Source organism: Bombina bombina, unplaced genomic scaffold (assembly GCF_027579735.1).
Source record: "Bombina bombina isolate aBomBom1 unplaced genomic scaffold, aBomBom1.pri scaffold_710, whole genome shotgun sequence".
NCBI classification, from domain to species: domain Eukaryota; kingdom Metazoa; phylum Chordata; class Amphibia; order Anura; family Bombinatoridae; genus Bombina; species Bombina bombina.
In genome coordinates this window covers 195,065-215,717 of record NW_026512032.1, presented here as the reverse complement: position 1 = coordinate 215,717, position 20,653 = coordinate 195,065, and the positions used below count along the sequence as shown (strand labels likewise).

Sequence of the window (20,653 nt, the reverse complement as noted above, 5' to 3'; positions counted from 1 at the left end):
AAACAGAATTGTGGGTGTGGTGAGGGGTGTATTTATAGGCATTTTGAGGTTTGGGAAACTTTGCCCCTCCTGGTAGGATTGTATATCCCATATGTCACTAGCTCATGGACTCTTGCCAATTACATGAAAGAAACACAACAACATACACACACACGTATACAAAACACATATATACACACACATAAGTATACAAAAAACACACACGTATACAAAACACAGTGTTACTAACAATATAGGATTTCGTAATCTCCACTGTTGGTCATAAAGCAGGAGCTGTCTGATGCCCAGTCTAGGTGTGTCACAAAGCTGGAATGACCCTGCGTATTTAAGTACAAATTGTAATTAGGGACAAAATACCTGGCTGTCTGCCTGACACATGTAAGGTGCTAAAAATCCTCACCGTACACTTTCCCAGCCGCCTGTACTCTCGCCCGTCCTCCATCACCTCGTACACATAAATAAAGTTGTCATGTGACCCGACTGCCAAAAACTGCCCGTCTGATATAGAGACAGAGAGAGAGATATGTGACCAACTGCCAAAACGAGAGAGAAACACACAGACCGTGACAATGTGAGAGAGACACACACAGAAAGTGACAATGTGAGAGAAAAACACAGACAGTGACAATGTGAGAGAAAAACAGACAGTGACAATGTGAGAGAAACACAGACAGTGACAATGTGTGAGAGAGACACAGACAGTGACAATGTGAGAGAGAGACACAGACAGTGACAATGTGAGAGAGAGACACAGACAGTGACAATGTGTGAGAGAGACACAGACAGTGACAATGTGTGAGAGAGACACAGACAGTGACAATGTGTGAGAGAGACACAGACAGTGACAATGTGAGAGAGAGACACAGACAGTGACAATGTGAGAGAGAGACACAGACAGTGACAATGTGAGAGAGAGACACAGACAGTGACAATGTGAGAGAGAGACACAGACAGTGACAATGTGAGAGAGACACAGACAGTGACAATGTGATAGAGACACAGACAGTGACAATGTGATAGAGAAACACAGACAGTGACAATGTGAGAGAAAAACACAGACAGTGACAATGTGAGAGAAACACAGACAGTGACAATGTGAGAGAGAGACACAGACAGTGACAATGTGAGAGAGAGACACAGACAGTGACAATGTGAGAGAGAGACACAGACAGTGACAATGTGAGAGAGAAACCCAGACAGTGACAATGTGAGAGAGAAATACAGACAGTGACAATGTGATAGAGAGACACAGACAGTGACAATGTGAGAGAAAAACACAGACAGTGACAATGTGAGAGAGAGACACAGACAGTGACAATGTGAGAGAGAGACACAGACAGTGACAATGTGATAGAGAAACACAGACAGTGACAATGTGAGAGAGAAACAGACAGTGACAATGTGAGAGAAAAACACAGACAGTGACAATGTGAGAGAGACACAGACAGTGACAATGTGAGAGAGAAACACAGACAGTGACAATGTGAGAGGAGACAGACAGTGACAATGTGAGAGAGAGACAGACAGTGACAATGTGAGAGAGAAAACACAGACAGTGACAATGTGAGAGAGAGACACAGACAGTGACAATGTGAGAGACACAGACAGTGACAATGTGAGAGAGAGACACAGACAGTGACAATGTGAGAGAGAAACACAGACAGTGACAATGTGAGAGAGACACAGACAGTGACAATGTGAGAGAGAGACACAGACAGTGACAATGTGAGAGAGACACAGACAGTGACAATGTGAGAGAGACACAGACAGTGACAATGTGAGAGAACACAGACAGTGACAATGTGAGAGAGACACAGACAGTGACAATGTGAGAGAGACACAGACAGTGACAATGTGATAGAGACACAGACAGTGACAATGTGAGAGAGAAACACAGACAGTGACAATGTGAGAGAGACAGACAGTGACAATGTGAGAGAGAAACACAGACAGTGACAATGTGAGAGAGACAGACAGTGACAATGTGAGAGAGAAACACAGACAGTGACAATGTGAGAGAGACAGACAGTGACAATGTGATAGAGAAACACAGACAGTGACAATGTGAGAGAGAAACACAGACAGTGACAATGTGAGAGAGACACAGACAGTGACAATGTGAGAGAAAAACACAGACAGTGACAATGTGAGAGAGAAACAGACAGTGACAATGTGATAGAGAGACACAGACAGTGACAATGTGAGAGAGAAACACAGACAGTGACAATGTGAGAGAGAGAGACACAGACAGTGACAATGTGAGAGAGAGACACACAGACAGTGACAATGTGAGAGAGACACAGACAGTGACAATGTGAGAGAGAGAGACAGACAGTGACAATGTGAGAGAGACACAGACAGTGACAATGTGAGAGAGACACAGACAGTGACAATGTGAGAGAGACACAGACAGTGACAATGTGAGAGAGAGAGACACAGACAGTGACAATGTGAGAGAGAAACAGACAGTGACAATGTGAGAGAGACACAGACAGTGACAATGTGAGAGGACACAGACAGTGACAATGTGATAGAGAAACACAGACAGTGACAATGTGAGAGAGACACAGACAGTGACAATGTGAGAGAGACACAGACAGTGACAATGTGAGAGAGAGACACAGACAGTGACAATGTGAGAGACACAGACAGTGACAATGTGAGAGAGACACAGACAGTGACAATGTGAGAGAGAGACACAGACAGTGACAATGTGAGAGAGACACAGACAGTGACAATGTGATAGAGAACACAGACAGTGACAATGTGAGAAAGAGACACAGACAGTGACAATGTGAGAGACACAGACAGTGACAATGTGAGAGAGACACAGACAGTGACAATGTGAAGAGACACAGACAGTGACAATGTGATAGAGAAACACAGACAGTGACAATGTGATAGAGAAACACAGACAGTGACAATGTGAGAGAAACACAGACAGTGACAATGTGAGAGAAACACAGACAGTGACAATGTGAGAGAGAGACACAGACAGTGACAATGTGAGAGAGAAACAGACAGTGACAATGTGAGAGAGAGAGACACAGACAGTGACAATGTGAGAGAAACACAGACAGTGACAATGTGAGAGAAACACAGACAGTGACAATGTGAGAGAGAGAGAGACACAGACAGAGACAATGTGAGAGAGAAACAGACAGAGACACTGTGAGAGAGAAGACACAGACAGTGACAATGTGAGAGAGAGACACAGACAGTGACAATGTGAGAGAGAGAACACAGACAGTGACAATGTGAGAGAGAGACACAGACAGTGACAATGTGAGAGAGAGACACAGACAGTGACAATGTGAGAGAGAAACCAGACAGTGACAATGTGAGAGAAACACAGACAGTGACAATGTGAGAGAGAGACACAGACAGTGACAATGTGAGAGAGAAACAAAGACAGTGACAATGTGAGAGAGAGACACAGACAGTGACAATGTGAGAGAGAAACACAGACAGTGACAATGTGATAGAGAGACACAGACAGTGACAATGTGAGAGAGAAACACAGACAGTGACAATGTGAGAGAGAGACACAGACAGTGACAATGTGAGAGAAAAACACAGACAGTGACAATGTGAGAGAGAGACAGACAGTGACAATGTGAGAGAGAAACACAGACAGTGACAATGTGAGAGAGAGACAGACAGTGACAATGTGAGAGAGAGACACAGACAGTGACAATGTGATAGAGACACAGACAGTGACAATGTGAGAGAGACAGACAGTGACAATGTGAGAGAGAGACACAGACAGTGACAATGTGAGAGAGAAACACAGACAGTGACAATGTGAGAGAGAGACAGACAGTGACAATGTGAGAGAGAGACAGACAGTGACAATGTGAGAGAGAGACAGACAGTGACAATGTGAGAGAGAGACAGACAGTGACAATGTGAGAGAGAGACACAGACAGTGACAATGTGAGAGAGACAGACAGTGACAATGTGAGAGAGACACAGACAGTGACAATGTGAGAGAGAGACACAGACAGTGACAATGTGAGAGACACAGACAGTGACAATGTGAGAGAGAGACACAGACAGTGACAATGTGAGAGAGACACAGACAGTGACAATGTGAGAGAGAAACAGACAGTGACAATGTGAGAGAAACACAGACAGTGACAATGTGAGAGAGACAGACAGTGACAATGTGAGAGAGAGACAGACAGTGACAATGTGAGAGAGAGACACAGACAGTGACAATGTGAGAGAGAGACAGACAGTGACAATGTGAGAGAGAAACACAGACAGTGACAATGTGAGAGAGTGACACAGACAGTGACAATGTGAGAGAGACACAGACAGTGACAATGTGAGAGAGAAACACAGACAGTGACAATGTGAGAGAGAAACACAGACAGTGACAATGTGAGAGAGACAGACAGTGACAATGTGAGAGAGAAACACAGACAGTGACAATGTGAGAGAGAGACACAGACAGTGACAATGTGAGAGAGAAACACAGACAGTGACAATGTGAGAGAGAAACACAGACAGTGACAATGTGAGGAGAAACACAGACAGTGACAATGTGAGGAGAGAAACACAGACAGTGACAATGTGTGAGGAGAGACACAGACAGTGGACAATGTGAGAGAGCTGACAGCAGACAGTGACAATGTGAGAGAGAGACACAGACAGTGTCAATGTGATAGAGAGACACAGACAGTGACAATGTGAGAGAGACACAGACAGTGACAACTGTAGAGAGAGACACAGACAGTGACAATGTGAGAGAGACACAGACAGTGACAAGTGATGAGAGGAGAACACAAGACAGTGACAATGTGAGAGAGAGAGACACAGACAGTGACAATGTGAGAGAGACACAGACAGTGACAATGTGATGAGAGAGAGACACAGACAGTGACAATGTGAGAGAGAGACACAGACAGTGACAATGTGATGAGAGAGACACAGACAGTGACAATGTGAGAGAGACACAGACAGTGACAATGGTGAGAGAGAACGACAGACAGTGACAATGTGAGAGAGACAACAGACAGTGACAATGTGAGAGAGAGACACAGACAGTGACAATGTGAGAGAGAAAACACAGACAGTGACAATGTGAAGAGAGACAGACAGTGACAATGTGAGAGAGAGACACAGACAGTGACAATGTGAGAGAAGACAGACAGTGACAATGTGAGAGAGAACACAGACGTGACAATGTGAGAGAGAGACAGACAGTGACAATGTGAGAGAGACACAGACAGTGACAATGTGAGAGAGAGACACAGACCGTGACAATGTGAGAGAGAGACAGACAGTGACAATGTGAGAGAGACACAGACAGTGACAATGTGAGAGAGACACAGACAGTGACAATGTGAGAGAGACACAGACAGTGACAATGTGAGAGAGACACAGACAGTGACAATGTGAGAGAGAAACACAGACAGTGACAATGTGAGAGAGAGACAGACAGTGACAATGTGAGAGGAGACACAGACGTGACAATGTGAGAGAGAGACACAGACAGTGACAATGTGAGAGAGAGACACAGACAGTGACAATGTGAGAGAGACACAGACAGTGACAATGTGAGAGAGACACAGACAGTGACAATGTGAGAGAGACACAGACAGTGACAATGTGAGAGAGACACAGACAGTGACAATGTGAGAGAGACACAGACAGTGACAATGTGAGAGAGAGACACAGACAGTGACAATGTGAGAGAGAAACACAGACAGTGACAATGTGAGAGAGAGACACAGACAGTGACAATGTGAGAGAGAGACACAGACAGTGACAATGTGAGAGAGAAACAGAGACAGTGACAATGTGAGAGAGAGACACAGACAGTGACAATGTGAGAGAGAGACAGACAGTGACAATGTGAGAGAGACACAGACAGTGACAATGTGAGAGAGACACAGACAGTGACAATGTGAGAGAGAGACACAGACAGTGACAATGTGAGAGAGAAACACAGACAGTGACAATGTGAGAGAGAGACAGACAGTGACAATGTGAGAGAGAGACAGACAGTGACAATGTGAGAGAGAAACAGACAGTGACAATGTGATAGAGAAACACAGACAGTGACAATGTGAGAGAGACACAGACAGTGACAATGTGAGAGAGACACAGACAGTGACAATGTGAGAGAGACACAGACAGTGACAATGTGAGAGAGAGACACAGACAGTGACAATGTGAGAGAGAGACACAGACAGTGACAATGTGAGAGAGAGACAGACAGTGACAATGTGAGAGAGACACAGACAGTGACAATGTGAGAGAGTGACACAGACAGTGACAATGTGAGAGAGAGACAGACAGTGACAATGTGAGAGAGAGACAGACAGTGACAATGTGAGAGAGACACAGACAGTGACAATGTGAGAGAGAAACACAGACAGTGACAATGTGATAGAGACACAGACAGTGACAATGTGAGAGAGACACAGACAGTGACAATGTGAGAGAGAGACAGACAGTGACAATGTGAGAGAGAGACACAGACAGTGACAATGTGAGAGAGACACAGACAGTGACAATGTGAGAGAGACAGACAGTGACAATGTGAGAGAGACACAGACAGTGACAATGTGATAGAGAAACACAGACAGTGACAATGTGAGAGAGAAACACAGACAGTGACAATGTGAGAGAAACACAGACAGTGACAATGTGAGAGAGAGACAGACAGTGACAATGTGATAGAGAAACACAGACAGTGACAATGTGAGAGAGACACAGACAGTGACAATGAGAGAGACACAGACAGTGACAATGTGAGAGAAACACAGACAGTGACAATGTGAGAGAGAACACAGACAGTGACAATGTGAGAGAAAAACACAGACAGTGACAATGTGAGAGAAACACAGACAGTGACAATGTGAGAGAGCACAGACAGTGACAATGTGAGAGAGAGACACAGACAGTGACAATGTGAGAGAGACACAGACAGTGACAATGTGAGAGAGAGACACACAGACAGTGACAATGTGAGAGAGACACACACAGTGACAATGTGAGAGAGACACAGACAGTGACAATGTGAGAGAGAAACACAGACAGTGACAATGTGAGAGAGAAACACAGACAGTGACAATGTGAGAGAGAAACACAGACAGTGACAATGTGAGAGAGACACAGACAGTGACAATGTGAGAGAGAGACAGACAGTGACAATGTGAGAGAGAAACACAGACAGTGACAATGTGAGAGAGAGACAGACAGTGACAATGTGAGAGAGACACAGACAGTGACAATGTGAGAGAGAGACACAGACAGTGACAATGTGAGAGAGAGACACAGACAGTGACAATGTGAGAGAGACACAGACAGTGACAATGTGAGAGAGACACAGACAGTGACAATGTGAGAGAGAGACAGACAGTGACAATGTGAGAGAGAGACAGACAGTGACAATGTGAGAGAGAGACAGACAGTGACAATGTGAGAGAGAGACAGACAGTGACAATGTGAGAGAGAGACAGACAGTGACAATGTGATAGAGAGACACAGACAGTGACAATGTGAGAGTGACACAGACAGTGACAATGTGAGAGAGAAACAGACAGTGACAATGTGAGAGAGACACAGACAGTGACAATGTGAGAGAGACACAGACAGTGACAATGTGAGAGAGAGCACAGGACCGTGACAATGTGAGAGAGACACAGACAGAGACAATGTGATAGAGAGACAAGGACAGTGGACAATGTGAGAGAGAGACACAGACAGTGACAATTGAGAGAGAGACACAGACAGTGACAATGTGAGAGAGAGAGCACAGGACAGTGACAAAAGTGAGAGAGAACACAGACAGTGACAATGTGATAGGAGAACCCAGACAGTGACAATGTGATAGAGAGACAGACAGTGACAATGTGATAGAGACACAGACAGTGACAATGTGATAGAGACCAACAGACAGTGACATTGTGATAGAGAGACACAGACAGTGACAATGTGATAGAGACACAGACAGTGACAATTGGATAGAGACACAGACAGTGGACAATTGTGAGAGAGAGACACAGACAGTGGGACAATGTGAGAGAGAGACACAGACAGTGACAATGTGAGAGAGAGACACAGACAGTGACAATGTGAGAGAAACACAGACAGTGACAATATGAGAGAAACACAGACAGTGACAATGTGATAGAGACACAGACAGTGACAATGTGATAGAGACACAGACAGTGACAATGTGATAGAGACACAGACAGTGACAATGTGATAGAGACACAGACAGTGACAATGTGATAGAGACACAGACAGTGACAATGTGAGAGAGAGACACAGACAGTGACAATGTGAGAGAGAGACACAGACAGTGACAATGTGAGAGAGAGACACAGACAGTGACAATGTGAGAGAAACACAGACAGTGACAATATGAGAGAAACACAGACAGTGACAATGTGATAGAGAAACACAGACAGTGACAATGTGAGAGAAAAACCCAGACAGTGACAATGTGAGAGAGACACAGACAGTGACAATGTGAGAGAGAGACACAGACAGTGACAATGTGAGAGAGAAACACAGACAGTGACAATGTGAGAGAGAGACACAGACAGTGACAATGTGATAGAGAAACACAGACAGTGACAATGTGATAGAGACACAGACAGTGACAATGTGATAGAGAAACACAGACAGTGACAATGTGATAGAGACACAGACAGTGACAATGTGATAGAGACACAGACAGTGACAATGTGATAGAGACACAGACAGTGACAATGTGATAGAGACACAGACAGTGACAATGTGAGAGAGAGACACAGACAGTGACAATGTGAGAGAGAGACACAGACAGTGACAATGTGAGAGAAACACAGACAGTGACAATATGAGAGAAACACAGACAGTGACAATGTGATAGAGAAACACAGACAGTGACAATGTGAGAGAAAAACCCAGACAGTGACAATGTGAGAGAGAAACCCAGACAGTGACAATGTGAGAGAGAGACACAGACAGTGACAATGTGAGAGAGAGACACAGACAGTGACAATGTGAGAGAAAAACAGACAGTGACAATGTGAGAGAGAAACAGACAGTGACAATGTGAGAGAGAGACAGACAGTGACAATGTGATAGAGAGACACAGACAGTGACAATGTGAGAGAGTGACACAGACCGTGACAATGTGAGAGAGACACAGACAGTGACAATGTGATAGAGAGACACAGACAGTGACAATGTGATAGAGAGACACAGACAGTGACAATGTGAGAGAGACACAGACAGTGACAATGTGAGAGAGACACAGACAGTGACAATGTGAGAGAGACACAGACAGTGACAATGTGAGAGAGACACAGACAGTGACAATGAGAGAGAGAGACAGACAGTGACAATGTGAGAGAGACACAGACAGTGACAATGTGATAGAGAGACACAGACAGTGACAATGTGAGAGAGAGACAGACAGTGACAATGTGAGAGAGAGACACAGACAGTGACAATGTGAGAGAGAGAGACAGACAGTGACAATGTGAGAGAGACACAGACAGTGACAATGTGATAGAGAAACACAGACAGTGACAATGTGATAGAGACACAGACAGTGACAATGTGATAGAGAAACACAGACAGTGACAATGTGATAGAGACACAGACAGTGACAATGTGATAGAGACACAGACAGTGACAATGTGATAGAGACACAGACAGTGACAATGTGAGAGAAACACAGACAGTGACAATATGAGAGAAACACAGACAGTGACAATGTGATAGAGAAACACAGACAGTGACAATGTGAGAGAAAAACACAGACAGTGACAATGTGTGAGAGAGACACAGACAGTGACAATGTGAGAGAGACACAGACAGTGACAATGTGAGAGAGAGACACAGACAGTGACAATGTGAGAGAGACACAGACAGTGACAATGTGAGAGAGAGACACAGACAGTGACAATGTGTGAGAGAGACACAGACAGTGACAATGTGAGAGAGACACAGACAGTGACAATGTGAGAGAGAGACACAGACAGTGACAATGTGAGAGAGAGACACAGACAGTGACAATGTGAGAGAGAGACACAGACAGTGACAATGTGAGAGAGAGACACAGACAGTGACAATGTGATAGAGAAACACAGACAGTGACAATGTGATAGAGACACAGACAGTGACAATGTGATAGAGAAACACAGACAGTGACAATGTGATAGAGACACAGACAGTGACAATGTGAGAGAGAAACACAGACCGTGACAATGTGATAGAGAAACACAGACAGTGACAATGTGATAGAGACACAGACAGTGACAATGTGAGAGAGAGACACAGACAGTGACAATGTGAGAGAAAAACCCAGACAGTGACAATGTGAGAGAGAAACCCAGACAGTGACAATGTGAGAGAGAGACACAGACAGTGACAATGTGAGAGAGAGACACAGACAGTGACAATGTGAGAGAGAGACACAGACAGTGACAATGTGAGAGAGAGACACAGACAGTGACAATGTGAGAGAAAAACAGACAGTGACAATGTGAGAGAGAGAGACACAGACAGTGACAATGTGAGAGAGAGACACAGACAGTGACAATGTGAGAGAGAGACACAGACAGTGACAATGTGAGAGAGAGACACAGACAGTGACAATGTGAGAGAGAGACACAGACAGTGACAATGTGAGAGAGAGACACAGACAGTGACAATGTGAGAGAGATACACAGACAGTGACAATGTGAGAGAGAGACACAGACAGTGACAATGTGAGAGAGAGACACAGACAGTGACAATGTGAGAGAGAGACACAGACAGTGACAATGTGAGAGAGAGACACAGACAGTGACAATGTGAGAGAGACACAGACAGTGACAATGTGAGAGAGAGACACAGACAGTGACAATGTGAGAGAGAGACACAGACAGTGACAATGTGAGAGAGAGACACAGACAGTGACAATGTGAGAGAGAGACACAGACAGTGACAATGTGAGAGAAACACAGACAGTGACAATATGAGAGAAACACAGACAGTGACAATGTGATAGAGAAACACAGACAGTGACAATGTGAGAGAAAAAACACAGACAGTGACAATGTGTGAGAGAGACACAGACAGTGACAATGTGAGAGAGACACAGACAGTGACAATGTGAGAGAGAGACACAGACAGTGACAATGTGAGAGAGACACAGACAGTGACAATGTGAGAGAGTGACACAGACAGTGACAATGTGAGAGAGTGACACAGACAGTGACAATGTGAGAGAGAGAGACACAGACAGTGACAATGTGTGAGAGAGACACAGACAGTGACAATGTGAGAGAGTGACACAGACAGTGACAATGTGAGAGAATAAAGAGTAAGGGAGGAGGTGGGAGATAGTGAGAGAGCTGCGGTAACAATGACAAATAATAAGGTGACAAAAGGGCAGGGTGATAAGGACAGGATAAAATAACATCTGGGCACTTCAAACACAATACCTGGGCTATAGCGTGTCACACTGATCTGCTCACTGGCCTCAGAGACACTGGTGACAATAACATGTGACTGAGAATCCAGAACCAGGAATCTGCAGCAGAGACAGAAGGGACATGAGAGCAAGAAAGAGAGAGAGCGCAAGAAAGAGAGAGAGCGCAAGAAAGAGAGAGAGCGCAAGAAAGAGAGAGAGCGCAAGAAAGAGAGAGAGCGCAAGAAAGAGAGAGAGCGCAAGAAAGAGAGAGAGCGCAAGAAAGAGAGAGAGCGCAAGAAAGAGAGAGAGCGCAAGAAAGAGAGAGAGCGCAAGAAAGAGAGAGAGCGCAAGAAAGAGAGAGAGCGCAAGAAAGAGAGAGAGCGCAAGAAAGAGAAAGAGCGCAAGAAAGAGAGAAAGCGCAAGAAAGAGAAAGAGCGCAAGAAAGAGAAAGAGCGCAAGAAAGAGAAAGAGCGCAAGAAAGAGAAAGAGCGCAAGAAAGAGAAAGAGCGCAAGAAAGAGAAAGAGAGAGAGCGCAAGAAAGAGAGAGAGAGAGAGCGCAAGAAAGAGAGAGAGAGAGAGCGCAAGAAAGAGAGAGAGAGAGCGCAAGAAAGAGAGAGAGAGAGAGCGCGAGAGAAAAAAAGAGCGCGAGAGAAAAAAAGAGCGCGAGAGAAAAAAAGAGCGCGAGAGAAAAAAAGAGCGAGAGAGAAAGAAAGAGCGAGAGAGAAAGAAAGAGCGAGAGAGAAAGAAAGAGCGAGAGAGAAAGAAAGAGCGAGAGAGAAAGAAAGAGCGAGAGAGAAAGAAAGAGCGAGAGAGAAAGAAAGAACGAGAGAGAAAGAAAGAGCGAGAGAGAAAGAAAGAGCGAGAGAGAAAGAAAGAGCGAGCGCAAAACAGAGAGAGCGCAAAAGAGAGCGCAAAAGAGAGAGCGCAAAAGAGAGAGAGCGCAAAAGAGAGAGAGCGCAAAAGAAAGAGAGAGAGCGCAAAAGAAAGAGAGAGAGCGCAAAAGAGAGAGAGAGAGCGCAAAAGAGAGAGAGAGAGCGCAAAAGAGAGAGAGAGAGCGCAAAAGAGAGAGAGAGAGCGCAAAAGAGAGAGAGCGCAAAAGAGAGCGAGCGAGAAAGCAAGAGCGAGCGAGAAAGCGAGAGAGACAGAGCGAGAAAGCGAGAGAGACAGAGCGAGAAAGCGAGAGAGACAGAGCGAGAGAGAGCAAAAGCGAGAGAGCGAGCGTGAGAGAGAGCGCGAGAGAGCGCGAGCGAGAGAGCAAAAGAGAGCGAGAAAGCGAGAGCAAGAGAGAGATCGAGAGAGCGAGAGAGAGAGCGAGAGCAAAAGAGAGAGCGCGAGAGCGAGAGCGCAAGAGAGAGCGCGAGAGATCGAGCGAGAGAGAGAGTACGAGAGAGAGAGAGAGTACGAGAGAGAGAGAGAGCAAGAGCGAGCACGAGAGCGAGCGCAAGAAAGAGAGAGAAAATAGGAAAGAGAAGAAAGAGAAAGAAGTAGCGATGCTTACTCTCACCTGCCGGTTGTGGTTCCTATAGCAACAACAGAGCCAGACGGGTGAAACCCGGCGACACGCGCACCATCCTACCACAGATAATACAAAATACTTTAGTAATTGCTCCGCATCCTCCACTAATCTCGCATCCTGTAGCAAACACTCACTACACCATTTATGATATAATCTACAATTATATATAACATATTATATAAACAGGAGTGCTGATAATATACGAATATTCAACTATGGGCTATATTACGAGTGGCGCACTGTTGCGCATGATCCAAAAGGAATTTATAGCTTTGGATTTAGCACGCGTATTACAGGTTGAAAAGTAAACGCGTTTACTTGAGTGCAATTGAATTTAACACGTCAGAATAGTGCAACTACAGAGCTCTGGTTAACTGTTACGTTCGAATAAAACACATCAAAAATACATTTAAAAAGTACAGTTATACTGTCTGATAAAATAAAATAAAAAAAGTTATAAGGGCTCAAAAGATATGAGGTCTCAGAAAAAATAAAAGCAGGCAAAGGGCTTTAACCTACATGTCTAAAGATGTATATGTATGTTTCTTTTATAAAATGAAAACAGTCCTCCATGACATATGGGATATATTTCTTGCCACTAGGAGGAGGTCAAGAATCCATACCAGAGATTAAAATCCCTCCCATCTCTCTCAGTTTTGTTCTTGGCCTCGTAGGAGATGGTTGAGAACAGAGGTTGTCCCAGCTACTTGCTTAAGGATTACAAATTGGGAGCTCAGACCTATATGAGACCCAGAGTCCCTGGGGATGGGAAGTCTGCCTGCTCAGAAAATCCGCCTCCCAGGTGTCCACCGCTGGGATATGGATCGCCTCCGCCAACTGGATTATTTTGGAAACCTCTGTCATCGCTAAGGAACTCCTCGTTCCTCCCTGATGATTGATGTAAGCCACTGAAGTTATGTTATCTAACTGGAACCTGATAAACCGTAGTGACGCTAGCTGGTGTCATGCCGGAAGAGCATTGAAGATTGCTTTCAGTTCTAGAATATTTATAGGAAGAACAGACTCTGAGTGCAAAACTCCCTGAGCCCTTAGGGAGACCCATACTGCTCCCCACCCCAGAAGGCTGGCGTCTGTTGTCACAATCACCCAAGACGGTATGCGAAAGCAGGTTCCCTGAGAGAGATGATCCAGAGACAACCACCATTGAAGAGAGTCCCTTGTCTCCTGCTCCAGAGTTATTCGAGAAGACAAGTCTGCATAATCTCCGTTTCATTGTCTGAGCATGCTTAACTGCAGAGGCCTGAGATGGAAACGAGCAAAACGGGATGATGTCCATTGCCGCCACCATTAACCCGATTACCCTAATGCAATAAGCCACTGACAGCCTAGGAGAGAACTGAAGGGCTAGACAAGTATAGAAAATCTTTGATTTCCTGACTCCTGTCAGAAAACTCAGCATTGATAGGAAAGCCATTAAGTTTCCTCAGAAAGGTATCTTTGTATTTGGTACTAAGGAACATATTATATAAACAGGAGTGCTGATAATATACTAATATTCAACTATGGGCTAGATTATGAGTGGCGCACTGTTGCGCATGATTCAAAAGGAATTTATGGCTTTGGATTTAGCATGCTTATTACAGGTTGAAAAGTAAACGCGTTTGCTTGAGTGCAATTAAATTTAACACGTCAGAATAGTGCAACTACAGAGCTCTGGTTAACTGTTACGTTTGAATAAAACATCAAAAATACATTTAAAAAGTACAGTTATACTGTCTGATAAAATAAAATAAAAAAAGTTATAAGGGCTCAAAAGATATGAGGTCTCAGAAAGAATAAAAGCAGGCAAAGGGCTTTAACCTACATGTCTAAAGATGTATATGTATGTTTCTTTTATAAAAAGATGACAGTCCTCCATGACATATGGGATATATTTCCTGCCACTAGGAGGAGGTCAAGAATCCATACCAGAGATTAAAATCCCTCCCATCTCTCTCAGTTTTGTTCTTGGCCTCGTAGGAGATGGTTGAGAACAGAGGTTGTCCCAGCTACTTGCTTAAAGGATTACTTTCTGTTATAATTTTTAAGCTAAACAACTAACATATTAAAGTTAATAAACATTAATTAAAACCTACTGACCTATATTTTCTCCAAAACGAAGTTTCATAACGTTCTAAAAGTTATATCTTTTATTCGCCGATGATGTCACGTTATCCTGCCCACTATTTTCAGCACTGAGTGTTCAAAATACTTAAACCAATAACTTTGTGTTTAAAGCGCCATTTTGGACCTAGGTATTGTAAACGGATTGGTACAGAGCAAAGGATACCCACGGTGTGGGTGTGGAAAACAATTAAATTTGCAGACAAGATTTCTGATATACGGTAGAGATATGTTAATGAAATGCTATTGAGAAAAAGCATATTTGGGGTAGTTAGTAACAGGCATAGAAAATATTTACTATATTTAATAATTTGGAGCTCAGACCTATATGAGACCCAGAGTTCCTGGGAATTATTATTCACAAAGAAGAGAGAAAAGACTTTGCAGCAGTTGAATGAGACATGGACACAGAAATACCCTGTTAGGTGCGCAAAATTGTTATCAGAACTGATTCAAGAGATCGAGTGTTTTTGTTCTCTTTGAAGCAGAGTCCTCCTTGTTGGCCACCGGTGCCAACTAAAAGTTGCCAATGATTCTTCAGAGGCAGCAACCTTTATAAAAGGATTTGAAGGATAGGGGGAATAATTAATCCCAGTACCTATGTAAACTCATGGTCAAGAGTTTTTACCCTAATCAGTTTATTGTCCAAAAGGGATTTACAGTCCTCTCCTGGATTTAACATACTTAAAGTGAATGTCAATTTTCTCATAATTGAAAATACGTCAATGTAGCTTGTTAGTTTTTCAATAAAAACCGCCACTTTATTTTTGTAAAAAAATGAAAAATAAATATTATACTTATATTACCAAATATTCTCAGTTTTCGGGACATACTCCTCCCACCCGCAACTTCCTTATTTTTTTACACTCTTACGTATACAGCAGTCCCACCCGCTGTTTACGTAGTGGCAATGTGCGCTCCCGGCTTTGAGATACAGAGCGCATGCGTTACAAGCCGATGCCGATGACTAGCAACATAGTATTCAGTGAATGAAAAAAATTAATACTATCGTGCAATACAGTTCAGCAGCGTTCCATCGTCCCTACGTTGTATTGTATTCAAACTCCTACACTTTCTAATATATTTACATGTAATGATTTGAAATTCTTGCCTCAATTATGTGCCTTATTATCAACAAAATATATATCGACCATTTGATATGAAAAAACAAACAAAACTGAAACGATCTTTACAGCAAACCTTCTTTACTGTAAATTATATATACTTAGAATTATCAACTTTGTGGGCTTCAATTTTTTATGTTCCTTATTATGTTATATAATTATCATGTTATCAACATTAAAAAGAATCTTTACTTTATACAATCTTTACTGTATAGTATATTTACTTGTAATTATGATCTTAGAATTTGTCATCAATTCTTAGGTTCCTTGGTATGTTAAGACGACATACATAAACATATAGATCATTTTACTACCCCCAAAAAATTGTTATATACCAAATTTATCTTTTTGTCTGTACAATATGTACATTGATAAATACATTTTTCATTTGTTTGCACTTATTTCAGACAAAACAAACCTTTCTATTCTATTGAAAGTATTACTGAGAATCAAAAGATCTAACACCCATAAAAAATTTTGCTGCTTTAAAAACATTCAATATTGCCAAGTCGCATATTTTATACTTTATAGAATGCCCAATGAAAGATTGCTATGTTATGCTTACAAAACGGAAAGTACTATTATTGATACCGTAGCCCATGTACGATCGATACTTACCAAGCGGTAGCAATTTTGAAGAAAAAATTAAGTACAAAATTAATTGAAATAGTGCATGCGCGTAATGTGAACGCGCGTAAGAGCTCTTTTTTCTCTCTTCTTTCAAACGCAAGCGCATTACGATAGTGTGACTTAAAGGAAAGGGGGGATTGGATTATTGGTTGACAAGAGCGAGTTTACAAGGTCAATCAATAATCCAAGATGGTGGGCGGAGGTTTGAAATGACAAACGGATCCAAATAAATTAAAAATAGGTAATCATAAATTTGTTTAAAAAATCGTGAATTAAAGTGCCGTTATTTTCACTTCAAATTTTTAGACAGTGTTTAGCATGCTGCGTGACTTTACATTCACTTTAATAATTTTGGTCCGTATTCCCACTTGTATAATGGAAACATTCCTCTGTTTTTTTCCCTTAATTCAAAAGGTCAGTTTGTGACTTTTAGACACCTCAATGATCTTATCTACACATCCCTATATACAGAGATCACTTTCCGTTCCTGGAGTTTGTATATCTGCTGAACACTGCCAGTTTGCCACTCTGTGCTGATAAAATCTTGCCAGTTATCAGAATCAGGACATTTCAGTTGCTCCGCATCTGGATGACATAATAGTGCAAACTTGTTTTAAGTCACTAACTATTGTTGATACTCACAAGCTTCTGTCTTCTTCCAAGACCATGGTTGGAGTATCAATGTACCTATCCTGCTATAAGGGTAGCATTTACAGGAGTCATAATAAATTATATTAGCTACATTTGGCACACAGATTGCTTCGGATTTCTCAGTCATTCTTTTTCTTGAAGACACAAAGTCTGTCTTTGTCTCTTGGGACATCCATTCTTAGTCAGTCTTGGTCTATTGTGCGTACGGACACCAGTCTCTCAGGCTGGGGGGGAGTATGTCTGGGTTTCTAGAAGAGTGCAAAGAGTGATCTTTGGGCTCTTCAGCCCTGGCCCCTATTGAAGGAGAAAAAGTTTATCCATTTCCCAGCGGTGGCCTACATAAAATCATCAACGGGGTAACCGAAGTCCACTGCCCATGCAGGAAGTGTCTATTACTCTGTATTGGCAGAAGAATTATTGCTCCCTATTAGCAATTCACAAACCATGTGTGAACAACTTGAAGGTGAATCATAACAGCAGTCGATTGGTCCATTAGGACACTTAATCACTCAGTGATTAAAATGGGCTTCCAAAACATAGATCTGATGGCCTCTCACTTAAATCTCATACTTCCAAGCTATTGTGCAAGATCAAAAGACTCACATAATAGTCACCTTGGAATGTCCACAGGACTTTCATCAAGCATATGTTTCCCTTGTTTGTTTTAATTCCAAGAGTCACTTCTTGGATAAAACTGGAGTCATCGTCAGTAATATTAATTGCTCCAGACTGGTGCCACGGGCTTCGGTATGCATACATAGCGCTGATGTTCTCTTGCTTTCCATGGTTTCTTACTCTGAGACCAGTCCTGTTGTCTCAAGGTTCTCTTTTCTATCAAGATCTCAAATCTTTAAGTTTAATGGCGAGTTTAAACACCTACGCCTAGATTTAGAGTTTGGCGTTAGCCGTCAAAACCAGCGTTAGGGGCTCCTAACGCTGGTTTTGGGCTACCACTGGTATTTAGAGTCAGTCAGGAAAGGGTCTAACGCTCACTTTGCAGCCGCGACTTTTCCATACCGCAGATCCCCCTACGCCATTTGCGTATCCTATCTTTTCAATGGGATCTTTCTAACGCCGGTATTTAGAGTCTTGGCTGAAGTGAGCGTTAGAAATCTAACGACAAAACTCCAGCCGCAGCAAAAAGCCAGGAGTTAAGAGCTTTCTGGGCTAACGCCGGTTCATAAAGCTCTTAACTACTGTGCTCTAAAGTACACTAACACCCATAAACTACCTATGTAACCCTAAACCGAGGCCCCCCCCCACACCGCCGCAACTCTAATAAAAAAATTTTAACCCCTAATCTGCCGACCGCACACCGCCGCAACCTACGTTATCCCTATGTACCCCTAATCTGCTGCCCCTAACACCGCCGACCCCTATATTATATTTATTAACCCCTAATCTGCCCCCCCCCCCAACGTCACCGCTACCTACCTACAATTATTAACCCCTAATCTGCCGACCGGACCTCACCGCTACTATAATAAAGTTATTAACCCCTAAAGCTAAGTCTAACCCTAAACCTAACACCCCCCTAAGTTAAATATAATTTAAATCTAACGAAATAAAATAAATCTTATTAAATAAATTATTCTATTTAAAGCTAAATACTTACCTGTAAAATAAACCCTAATATAGCTACAATATAAATTATAATTATATTGTAGGCTATTTTAGGATTTATATTTATTTTACAGGCAACTTTGTATTTATTTTAACCAGGTACAATAGCTATTAAATAGTTAATAACTATTTAATAGCTACCTAGTTAAAATAATTACCAAATTACCTGTAAAATAAATCCTAACCTAAGTTACAATTAAAACCTAACACTACACTATCAATAAATTAATTAAATAAATTACCTACAAATACCTACAAATAAATACAATTAAATAAACTAACTAAAGTACAAAAAATAAAAAAAGCTAAGTTACAAAAAATAAAAAAATAATTTACAAAACATAATAAAAATATTACAACAATTTTAAACTAAATTACACCTCCTCTAAGCCCCCTAATAAAATAACAAAGCCCCCCAAAATAAAAAAAATGCCCTACCCTATTCTAAAATTAAAATTGAAAAGCTCTTTTACCTTACCAGCCCTTAAAAGGGCCTTTTGCGGGCATGCCCCAAAGAAATCAGCTCTTTTGCCTGTAAAAAAAAAACAACACAATACCACCCCCCAACATTACAACCCACCACCCACATACCCCTAATCTAACCCAAACCCCCCTTAAATAAACCTAACACTAAGCCCCTGAAGATCTTCCTACCTTGTCTTCACCACGCCGGGTATCACCGATCGGTCCTCCAGAGGGTCCCGAAGTCTTCATCCTATCCGGCAAGAAGAAGTCCAGAAGAGGCTCCAAAGTCTTCATCCTATCCAGGCAGAAGAGGAGATCCGGACCGGCAAACATCTTCATCCAAGCAGCATCTTCTATCTTCATCCATCCGACGACGAGCGGCTCCATCTTCAAGACCTCCGGCGCGGATCCATCCTCTTCTTCCAACGTCCTAACACAGAATGAAGGCTCCTTTAAGGGACGTCATCCAAGATGGCATCCCTCGAATTCCGATTGGCTGATAGGATTCTATTAGCCAATCGGAATTAAGGTAGGAAAAATCTGATTGGCTGATGGAATCAGCCAATCAGATTCAAGTTCAATCTGATTGGCTGATCCAATCAGCCAATCAGATTGAGCTCGCATTCTATTGGCTGATCGGAACAGCCAATAGAATGCGAGCTCAATCTGATTGGCTGATTGGATCAGCCAATCGGATTGAACTTGAATCTGATTGGCTGATTCCATCAGCCAATCAGATTTTTCCTACCTTAATTCCGATTGGCTGATAGAATCCTATCAGCCAATCGGAATTCGAGGGACGCCATCTTGGATGACGTCCCTTAAAGAAGCCTTCATTCTGTGTTAGGACGTCGGAAGAAGAGGATGGATCCGCGCCGGAGGTCTTGAAGATGGAGCCGCTCGTCGTCGGATGGATGAAGATAGAAGATGCCGCTTGGATGAAGATGTTTGCCGGTCCGGATCTCCTCTTCTGCCCGGATAGGATGAAGACTTGGAGCCTCTTCTGGACTTCTTCTTGCCGGATAGGATGAAGACTTCGGGACCCTCTGGAGGACCGATCGGTGATACCCGGCGTGGTGAAGACAAGGTAGGAAGATCTTCAGGGGCTTA

The 20,653-nt window shown here is 42.8% G+C and overlaps 1 protein-coding gene across 1 annotated transcript in view; it reads right to left on the bottom strand.

Moving 5' to 3' along the window:
* Positions 1–229: 229 nt before the first annotated feature.
* The window catches only part of LOC128644098 (echinoderm microtubule-associated protein-like 2), a gene marked incomplete at its 3' end in the record, with an annotated part of 181,014 nt that continues 160,590 nt past the window's right edge, over positions 230–20,653 (bottom strand). Inside the window, 4 exon segments of the mRNA XM_053696813.1 lie at positions 230–317; positions 401–498; positions 11,442–11,530; positions 12,915–12,982. Coding sequence (XP_053552788.1) covers positions 230–317; positions 401–498; positions 11,442–11,530; positions 12,915–12,982 — 343 coding nt within the window.